The sequence below is a fragment of the Phlebotomus papatasi genome, chromosome 1, assembly GCF_024763615.1.
Source record: "Phlebotomus papatasi isolate M1 chromosome 1, Ppap_2.1, whole genome shotgun sequence".
NCBI lineage: Eukaryota > Metazoa > Arthropoda > Insecta > Diptera > Psychodidae > Phlebotomus > Phlebotomus papatasi.
In genome coordinates, this window is record NC_077222.1 from 40127367 (window position 1) to 40138836 (window position 11470).

The 11470-nt window shown below is 36.3% G+C and overlaps 1 protein-coding gene across 1 annotated transcript in view; it reads left to right on the plus strand.

Moving 5' to 3' along the window:
• The first annotated feature begins 848 nt into the window (after positions 1 to 848).
• The window catches only part of LOC129799711 (homeobox protein homothorax), a 171349-nt gene continuing 160727 nt past the window's right edge, over positions 849 to 11470 (plus strand). Inside the window, exon 1 of the mRNA XM_055843873.1 lies at positions 849 to 2317. Within this exon, the coding sequence (XP_055699848.1) occupies positions 2303 to 2317 (15 nt within the window). The 5' untranslated portion in view covers positions 849 to 2302. The remainder of the gene's footprint in view (positions 2318 to 11470) is intronic.

Genomic DNA, 11470 nt, shown 5'->3' on the forward strand with positions numbered 1-11470 from the left:
ATATCCTTCTAATTGAACAGTAGCAGGACACGTCGGGAAGAAGCGCCGGAGAAGTCGAGGTATTACGGATATACCATGTCTGAGCAGCATGTCCCGATGGCGCGGGTCTGTGGATCCTGACTATGCTGGAGCTCAATGCACGATATAGTGCTGACCTTGTCTCTATCACTGACACTTCTGTCAAAGAGATGTCTAGCCCATTTTGAAAAAGTACCATCTGTCCTGTTCGCACCTACAACTGCCACCGCCGTCGATCCTTGCTGTTCAACATGACTTTGATGGTGTTTTGATAGTGTTTGTTATTCGTTTTTGATGCTCAGTATATTTCATTGGTATTGATGTATTAACACATCTGCGAGATCTTGTATTTCATTCGTCGATGGAGACCGGTATGGGCCTCTCCTGTTCTCGCATCCATACTCATCCATTCATCTCTCCCGTTGTATATGCTTTCAATTTGTTGATGTATGTGTTGGTTTGTTGACGAATTCTCGCCTGCGTACCAAAGTTGAGCTTTTTTTTTTCTTACGAAACTTATACAGCGAAACCTGTCTCCTACTATACATTCACACCGGCACCACTCAGATGCAACAAGAGTTGTTTCTGCGCAACTACACTCATGATTGTGTTCTTTCCCCTAAGCGTCAGTGGTACAGTGTGGCTCGAGTTGGAATCAACACAAGCGCACCGAATACAGCCGGGTAATGGTATCCCAGTCGCACTTATGGTCAACTTATAGCATTTGTCTCACGCGTAAGGCGTAAACTTGCGCGCGCTGATGAGTTCTTGTCGCAACCTTCAAGGCGGGAATGGAATCAGTCATTCCTATTTCTTTCCCCCGCCAGTCAGTTGAAACTGATTGACAAGCCAGTGTGTATTTGTCTTCGAAACGCGTTCGACGTGTTACCGACGTCGCTCCGTGATCTATATAACTCGCCGCTGCATTTTTTTCGGGTAAACAACATCCATTGAAATTTATACATTTATTACCGAACATAAAGATAAAGAACCCAAGTCCGTAAGAGTAAAGTGTGACCATCAGTCAATTTGTCTTGAAGAGAAGAGAAATACTAAATACGAGGAAGATACTTTAAAAAAAATATATATAATAAGAAAAGCGAAAGCTACAGCATAAATCAACGTATACGAGCGTGAAGCTAATTTTACACATCAACCCTCCCGAGCTTTATTCTATCGGGAGAAGGTGAAAAGAACATATTTTTGTTTGTACAATTGAGGGCCCAAATATTTAGTTGTGAAGGACTGAAGGCAGTGATCATGGAACATGTATCCATCAGGCAGACAACGTAGCACTTTGGCCACACTGTGTCCTCGACTTGGTGACAAAAGAGTGGTTGAGGTCCTGTGAGAATCAACCAAGTTCGCCAAAGCTGTGGCGATGTATAGTGCTAGCTTTCGGGATTTGCTGTTATTGAATAAGTGAGGTGCTAGTGCTCGGACAAGGCGCTAGCCAAAATAATATCCCACACAATATCGTGAATAATAGTAAAAAGCTAAGAATAGGTTTTAAATTGCTGGTGGCAGAATCAAATCCGTATGGTTACATGTTGATCTTCGGTTCGCGTCGCGCGGTCTCATGTTAAATCATCAATCACGAACATTATTCGCTCAAATTTTGGACTCTGGAAGATATTCGGCCACTAAACAAAGTTTTTCTGTGAAGGGGCGAATTAGTGATAAAACCACCGAGATTTCAAAAGCTAAGATACAACTAGAAAGGGTTAAAGCCTAATACCCACATCTTCAAACTAGTATCGTTCGTCTAGATTTGCAATACTAGAAAAGATAAAAAGAAAATCATCAAATAGTTGTTGTGATGTTCTGCCCTTCAAGCGCCAGTTATCGAGCTTCTGGATCTCTCGTCAATGTGAATTTCGTTGAAATTGTTTAGTTGTGATTTTTGTTTATTTTTTTTTGGCAATTGCTTCCTATAGGAAATTTAAGAGAAGAAAAAAAGCCAATTCTATTTAACTGGAATACATATAGATAGTAATGTGCTCTGATATTTCGCAAAAAGCAAAGTACCAATGTTAGATGGTGAATTTTGTTGCATCTGAGTGATTGAAGTGTTAGGAGAAGTGTTAAGATACCACGCATCTGCATGCATAAGAAAAAGAAAGTGCTCAAATAAGAGTGACACAAAGAGCAAAACAAGAAGTGAATCTACGGGGTAGAAAAAAATATATATAGTGACATTTCGTGCTTTTTAATTATACACAGGGTGTTAAGTGTATAAAGTAAAGTGGCCCAAGTAGAGTTTGCAGCCGCTCCCAGAGCATTGATGGCTCAGCCGAGGGTAGGTCCTAAATAATGTATTTCACAATCTAACCCAAACTAATTAATCATATTTCACCTTCTTCGCCTAATGAACGATTAACTAACCCACCCACCCCCATGAAAAGTTCTAAACATGCGTGTGTTTCGTATATGGGCAAGTCAACCCCGTCGTAAGTGTAATGTCCGTTCCGTTTCTCCAGCTCAATGGTCAAATCTCCAAAAACACGTCATTCTAATCTAATTAATTAGGCATTTTGAGGATATTTTGTGCCACCCAAATCAGACAACTTCTTGGTGATTTTGTTAATTGATCCACCTTGTCTCCTAAGCGAGATATAGCGACGGTTCTCAGTGTCCGATACTACAGATCCTTCTTTTGGCCATTTTTTTTTCATTCGGTATAATCTATACCAAGTGCTCGAGTGAATCAACAGTGTGCGATCAAGAGCCCAATTGTGATCAAGCCATCGTGATCCCAGTTAATCGTTGATACATCAAATCAACATTTCAAGTTGTAATCCAAAATAGAGCCTTCCAAGTGACAGCAAATCTGATTAATGAGACACTTGTTTGGATCAGTCATCTTGTTTGTATTTGCACTTTTTCAAAACAATTTTTTTTTGCTAAGTTTTCCACGTTTTCATGTTGCCTACGGAAGTTCGGCTATTGCTATCCTATTTGATCCTAGTGATTCCCGATGACTACTGGGTTATGGTATCATCTGATATGATGTACAGAATAGGTGGTTGTACAAAAAATTTAGTTAATATTGCTGGAAAATTCAAATGCAAGCGCATGCGTATGTTTTGAGACTGTCAAAAAAGTCATCAATCAATTCCAGCCATTTTGGATTTGAACCCGTCTCTAGTTAGTGCCACATAAACCATTCGATATTTCGGCTCAATGGTACAACAATCCTATGTACTAGAACATTTAGGGGGTATATAGTGGTGAGGCGAAAGAGAGAGATAGTAGCCCAAATATGAGGCTCAATATATTGAGACGGATGGCATTACTACCAGGGGTATATATTTGTCGTTCAAGTATTTCCCATATTGAATCATCTGAGGCATCTCGGGCACAAAGTATGCAGAATATGCGGTGTTTTACCATTTAAGCCACACTAATGGCAACAAACCAGGGAATAGGAATTGAAGTCTAGATAAGTCTGGAATACCATAGGGGATGATGTTAGGAGTGTTCCAAATCGAAATGGGTACACCATTCCCTCAATCCCACCCCGTTAGGCACTATCGCTATCTTGGAACTTGTGGAAACCCCATCAAATGAAATCCTCAGACCGTGCCTTCAACTGACTATGTTGAGTTTGTTCTTGTAACTCATGCGTTATATAGTATACACTCCGAAGGGTAGATGATTATTCAAGTTTTCGGTAAAGGAGAGAGAGAGAAAGGGAGAGAAAATACCCATCATATATCTTCCACGGACTGGTGAATATTCCAATGAACATTTTCAAAACATTTTTCTCAAAATATTTTTCAACACAGTTTGTTGCGCCGTCGAACACTGGCCTTAGTGTATAGTACCTTTTGGCAAAAGGGACACAATTTCCACTACAATAGGCCTTTCGAGTGTATCGACAGAATTGAATGTTGCGGGGAACGAGAGGACTTTTCTCATACAAAAAGATTGAGAACCGAAAAAAAAGTAGTTTTGTGATGAAATAATAGAAGTGTATGGGGATGAAAGGTGTGCCTCACCCTCTTTCACTCAACCCCTCTGTGTATATGAGAAATTGGAGACGACGCAGGAAGAGATCCTTTTTATGCCTTTTTAATGCACCCAATTCAATTTTTGCCTATTGTTCATTTGGTTCTCCCAGGTTCTTTGTCTGATACCAAAAAACTTCGGTCTTCCAACTCAGACATTTTTATATTTTTGGTTATGTTGCGCTCTGCAAAAAGATCATCCTTAGTACATCCTTAGGGATGCCATAGGATCTCTGAATGTATATGAATTTCCGTGACGGAAGATTTTATTTTCTGGTGGTATGAAACATCAACCTCATTCTATGTGTTTTTGGTTAGAGTGTCTGGTCATAACCAAGTTCTAAATTGCAATTTAATTACGACGATTGTTTTGAGGCGTTGAAAGCGTTTGTCAGACAAATCGACATATTATTAGTGCCATTAAAGTCATCATCGGTTGGGACGATTTTGTGGTTTTTACCTTCAAAACTCTCATTGACTTTGTGCCTTTTGCCTAAAATGATATAATACATGAGCAAGGGGGATAGTAATTTGTCTGTTGGACAGCAATGGGTAGGAGAAAAAAAAGTGAACCCACAACCTATGTTCTAACATGGAGCGCAATGGTTAGTCCAATTTTTGCGAAATTGTCTCTTAGGCTAAACTTCCCAGGCTATTTCTTACTCAAATATTAAGCAGGTGAATGCTTGCAAAATGAAAGAATCCAAATATGCAGAAAGAGCCTGTTCAATTGACATTTGTCGTAGACATTCCCAATGCTCTGGCATAAGATGCAGAAGAGACAACGACAATCACATAGTTCGTATGTAAATGTCCCTCTATATAATTCGTCTCAATTACACACTGAAAACAACATAAATCTCATCGCAATGCAATAATTCATTCAACACACAAAACACTGTGGCTTGTCTATCTGACGGAAAAATCTCTTATATGGAGTCACATACAGACATGGTGTATTTATTTAAATATAAAATAGTTGAAGATGGAAGGCAAGAAAAAAAAAGAGAACCAAGAGTTTTGATGAAAAAACCAGAAGATTTACATAAACATCAAAATTTTTCAGACTTATCTCTAGAAATCTCTTCCTCCGCGATATTGAGATTGTCTTCTTCAACTTGTTCTTGTTCGGGCCTATTTGGTGACCTCTTCCGTTCCCGCGGGATTTAGATTTATACCCCGGCATATTAATGTCAATATCAAAACGAGATCTTGATACTGCGTTTACCGTCGGGAAGTGATATGACGAATATTCCAAGAGTGACTTTTGTATCAGGTTCAAGTCCTTCAAGTCTGGAATAATTGATCTCTGTACACTATAGGCCTTTTTGTTTTCTAATAAGATTACTGTTTGCCTATTGATTATATAAATTATGTATTATAAATGAATGATAATCCTACCGAAATTATTTTTTGATTACTGCATTGTGTGAGCTTGCAAGTTCCAACTATTCCAATAGCCCTCAATTTTGTCGTAAGGCTTCTAAATACTAGTAATTGTCTAGGAAATTCTTAAAGTAAATATTATCTTTTGGTGACAAAAAAAAACTTGATGAAAATACAACCCCACTGATTGAAATAGTATTTTTGCTTTTCAATACTTCTTTTCTGCAAAAAGGCCTATTTGCTGATCCTTTGCGTGTAGTTCCAACTGTCGAATTTCCCGCCTCATGGGGGCTTGTCCTGCCGCAAAAAAAAATCCAAGAAAAGTCGTCGACTCAGCGAGAAAAATAGAGAAGTAAAATGCGAAGACGAAAAAAAGTCCATTTCCTTTTTAAATTTAACCATTATGTGGTACTTTCGTATTGGCCTACGGTGAGTTGGGGGGGTAACTGAGCGTACGGGAATAAAAAAAAAGAGAAAAGGAAAACATTACGTGTTAGTTTTTCCACCATTTTTCCTCCTACAACTGTCGTCTTGGTGTAATTTTTTTTTCTCAACTGGTCTGATGGTGTTCTGTGTGTTATTTTCCTCCATCACCGCCATCATCATCTTGTATTTGGGAAGTGTGTTTAGTGGATGGAAAGAAAATATCCATTTTCCCGAAATAGCAAAATAGTTTTCGACTCTAATGCACTATTTCTGTTTCCGCATCATCGAATTTCCAAGGAGAAGGCGTCTCCTTCGAGACCTCTTCCAACAGCAATCTCTTCATATATACCCCATCCTTCATGGAGGAAAGCTTCATTAAGTGATTTATTTCTGGCACTTTTTTTTCCCGCCACCATTTTCTCCCTCGTCATCAACTCTTTCCGCTACTTGGGAATCGATCGTTTCTTCCTTGAATAAGAAAAAAAAGAAAGAAAACTGAAAAAAAACCATTTTCCCTTCTTAATTCTGCTAAGTCTATCATCTTGGCGCAATTTTTAAGAAACAAAATTAAACGATGTTGTGACGTCAAATGAGACATATTCTGTTGCGTCGCCATTTTAAAAGACGTAAATATCCACAGAAAAGAACTTTATAATATTTCTGGTCTTTTTTTTGCTGTTGTTTTAACTTTTCTCTGCTACAAGGAATAGAAAAAAAAGTTGGTCGGTAAAAATAGATGGAGACAAACTAATTGGGTTTATTAGAGAAAAATTTTCCGTGTATATCGTACATTAATTTTAAAATCAACTGTCATCTCCTTCGTCCCAGGTTTATTGTGCACTGAATAAGAATTATGTTGATATTGTGAAATTTCAGTAATTATCTTGTCACCGCCATTTTGATAATTTCCACACACTTCTTCCTTCAGTGGTGGTTTGTGGAAAATTCATGCTTCAGAGCTCTCTGAGTTAGATTCTGACAAGATAGGTAGATTATCTTGGTCTCTTATTTCAGCTCTTTAACTTTTCTTCAGATATCCTCCTCATGAACCTCTCTCAAAGGGAGTTCACTTAGTGTAGAGTCATTTGAATAATTTAGAACACTTCTTATATAATTCTTTCCTTTTTTTAATTATTTCGATGGGTTTTCACTCTTGTCTGATAAATCTATCTCTGGTGCTCATTATCTTCGCATCGTCTCTCAAGGGGTTGATAACTTTCTAAAGTTAAATACCCTCTACGTAACTTAATATCTAACAAAATTTATTGATGTTTTCCATATGAAAAAGTAAATGTTAAAAATAGGTACAGTAGACTCTCTTAAATTCGGACATTTGTGACCGAAAAGTAACCCGATTTATAGAAAAATTTGGACGTGAAACTGTTTGAAATCCAACGACTTTTTGTTCATAATCATACTCATATTAATTTTACATGCTCATATTTATTACAAATTCTATTAAAAATCCATAATTGGGAAAAATCAAAACACAATCAACACTAAACCGTTTTTAGTAATTTTTCCTAACGCGCTCGGTTGGAAAACCTCGGTAGGTAGGATACTCAACAATTTTTTCTTGGAAAAGAGGAAAAAATTAAAATTTAAACATTGAAAAATATATTACATGCATATTTTAAGAAATTTATAAAGTTTTTTTACGTCATTGTACCGTTTAAATATATGTTAGTTTTAAAAAGTTTTAAATTCGGTTTATTTGATCGGTATTGATAGGTTTAGTGTTAATAAAACCCATGAAAAATTTGGCCATATTTGTTTTATTCGATAAACATAACCAAACTGGACAAAATCAACAATTTTCTTTTCAAATTTAACTTCCGCCTGAATTAAAAAGTAATCCGATCTTGAAAGAACCGAATAAACGAGAGTCTAACTGTAATTATGTTTTTGTTTTATAAAAGAATGTTAAAAATTATGGCAAAACTTCTGTTTAGGGTAATTACTCATTATTTTATCTTAAAACCTTAAAATAAAAGAAAATTGAACTTAAGTATAACTTGTAAGGTAAAGTGTCCTCAAGTGACCGGTTCCTCAATTCGACCCGTAGAGTTATTTATTCAGTTTATTTATATTTGCACTAATATTTGGCGTATGATCTAACATTAATAGGTCATTAATTCCATCAATATATGAATCAGTGACAATTTCGTGTAAATTTTCCATCAAACATTCAAAAATTGACCCACCGGTAGAGTCGAGGAACCGGTCGACTCGAGGGCACTTTACCTTAGATCGGTGGTTTTAAGATTATAACACATGCGTTACTAAAGATACGTTACCTTGAATGTGAAAAATCCTGATTTTATTCGCCGATAATTTTAATTACTATAACAGTTTTGAAAATTCATTTTGGAAGGTTGAAAAGAAAAACGGGTTTTTAGCTTTTGTTATTGAATTGCTGGGTTAATTAAATCCTGAAAGGAAAGAATTTCTAAAACGATTTTAGAAAGATTTAAAGAATATCACCTTCGATTACATCGTAGTATAATTTATTCGTTGAATCAGGTAGAAAGATTTACCGATTCCCTAATATATCTTTACCACTGTGTCTAATAGTTTTTATTGATTTATTTTTGATAATTATACGCTTTGTCTCATATCTCTTAAATTTGAGCGAGTCAATGTAGAATCTATTTTCTTTGTAACCAATTTTTTGAAATGTAATAAAGTTCTGTCAAATTCCGAACAAATTTGCTATACTTGAAGAGAAAAATATTTTTGACGGCTTATCAATTTTCTGGAAGATTGCACTGTGTATGGAATTCCTTATTAACGAAATTTATTATAAAATATTGTATGAAGAGAACTTTAGTAATTCTGGTACTTAGAAAAACATTTTATGTTGAATATTTACATGAAAGTCCCCACTAGATCTTTTGAAAAACGGTAGATCTATGCCCGGTAGATCGGGTAGATTTATAACCATTTATCACGATAGATCGTAAACTTATCATTCACAACATATTTCCTCATCTGAGCCAAGACTAAAGACGAATTTTTCATTATTTTTATTTGTTTTATCAAAATATCCCTGGTGATTATTTTACTTTTACCAATGTTACATGTTTGATATTCAGGTGGCGCAACGATTGATTGATAATTTTTCTTGGTTTGATTTTGAATTTAAATTTGGTAGTTTATGGCTCTAGTATAGCTTTTAGATAAAGATTCATAAAGTCGAAATTCACATCCCTTTCTTTCTTAAAAGCCTTGTATATGTCAATCCTACTCTTTTGCACTCTTCTTCTTTTAAACACTAAATTAAAATTAGTTCAGTCCATTTTTGAGACCGAAAGAGTGGAATAGACTTATGCAAATCTTTTGAGAAAGAAAGGAACTTGAATTTTGATTTCATGAAATTAAACCAAGCTAAATGGTGTGCCGAAAGTATTAGGGGAATTCAATTTAAACAATCGTGATTCTTTAGAACTTATGATTTGCTTAGTTACTCTCCTCTCCTGCTTATCCATAGCTGTGCCAATTCGCTGGTTTCTTGTGAATTTTTTTCATTTTGTTGCTCAACCTCTTGGAACTGGATTATTGGGTGAACCTGAGAAAATTCATATCCCACCTCAATCACTACACTAAATCACCTATTTATCCCCTGCGGTGAGGTTCAAGACCTTAAAAATGACCGTCTGTCCCGGGCTTGATTACAATGATGATGGTAATGATGGGTGCCTTGGTCATCATCCACCAATTGATATCCCAAGTTGTCGCATCCGATATGCAGTCCAGGAGTGGACAAGGAGTCCGGCGCAAAGAGTAGCTCTGTTTGGAGAGATAAATGAAGTCAAAACAATTCATAGCGCAAATTAAGATATTGCATTGCATTGCAGTCATGTTAATGCAAATGACCTCTGGTTATTTTGCAATTCAAAACGAGAATGCATGAGACTTTTCCTTTTCGGTGTGTCTGTGTTCAATGTTCAATTTTAATTCGTTCTTTTCTCTGGGTTTGCTCCCTCGCATTGCATCAATTGCTTTGGATGTCTCTTGGTTGGACTTTTATATTGCTCCCCTACAGCCTTCACCACATCTCATATGCCCTCCATGGTTGACCAGAGTCAATTGAGCTTGTTGGGAGAAACTTCAAGAGGCCTTTCGTTGACATCCCGCGGGATTTTTTTGCTTCACCCCGAAAACCTCAAAAATATTGGTGAGATTGGGATGGATGGGCAAAAAAGTATTAAAAATTCCTTACCAACACCTTTTTCTTGAAGACTTCGGTAAACTTAGCGATTCGATCCAAATTTACACGTTGAAATCGGACACATTTGGTCTCATGCTGAATGCCAAATAAAATGTATGCAATTTATGTAGCAATGGCCACATCGCTTGGCGCACAACAAGAAGGTGGCTTAATTATTCCCAATCGATTGGGGCAGTTTGAGTGCGAGGAGAGGAAATTCATCGGATTCCATCCATCCACTCCACTTTTTCCCAACCATACCATCGAGGCCACAAAATATGGTAATTTGTCGCCTTTTATGCAGTCAATAGATGTCTCTTAATTGATTCTCATTTCGCGATCGGCGAATCCCAGGATGATTGTCTCCCCAGTGCGCCCCAACATGAGATTAAACACATTTGATGCACCTGCATTGCAAATCGCTCCAATACCTTTCCACTGACTATCAACCCGCGAGGTGTGGTATTTTTCCTCTCTTATTAGAAGAAAAGAAAACTTCAATTTCAGAGCCATTCAGAAAAGATTTATATTCTGTCTAATTCTATTTAATTGATATAATTACGAATAAGCCAACACAACCGATATGATTCCTATTCAGTCGCTGGCATATTTCATTCAGCTAGCTCCTTTGGCTTCTTCTATCGATGATTGTTGCATTTTCCTCTGCGGTATTTCATGCTGTCCAATCATCATTTTGATACATTGTATGTTTTTTGTTATTTTGATCTGCTGATCTTACGATTTTAGAGATTTGGCGAATTTTATGAAACCTTTTATGAAATATTTCAATAAAATCTTATTTAGTAAATTCTAAACGAAGATATGATAGATAAATCATAATTAAAAATGGTATATAGTCAAGTGTAAAAGACTTTGTAAAATGCTCGATCTTATGAGTGACGTATTGCACCAAGGGCCCAAATAAACTCAGGTTGATCCTCAAGAATATTTAATTCGCAAAATTTGGCAGAAAAAAATTGAAAGTGATCTTACGATCATCGCAATTGGAGGTCCTTTACTTAATCCTTTGCTGCAAAATTTTACAGGTTAAACATTCTCAAGGATCAGTCTAAGTCTTAGGCCATTAGAGTTAGTGGTTTTAAATCTATAATAAAAGAAAAAGGCTTAAAGACTGCTAACATACGAGCACGAATTTTTTCGATGTCTCATTTATTTCCACATTTGAATTAAGGATATTTTTGACTAAGGATTGGGAGAAAGAAACGTAATCATTAAAATTATTTTAATCCATATGTCAGTTAATCATAAGCATTTTAGTCGATAAAGACATGATTTTTTTGGGACCTTTAAAAGAAAACTAAATTAATTTCATTCGTTTAAGATATAAACATTCTTTACCTATTCAACTTTTGATTTTGAAAATTTGTAAAAGGAATATCCGGAGATTATTGGTTTATAA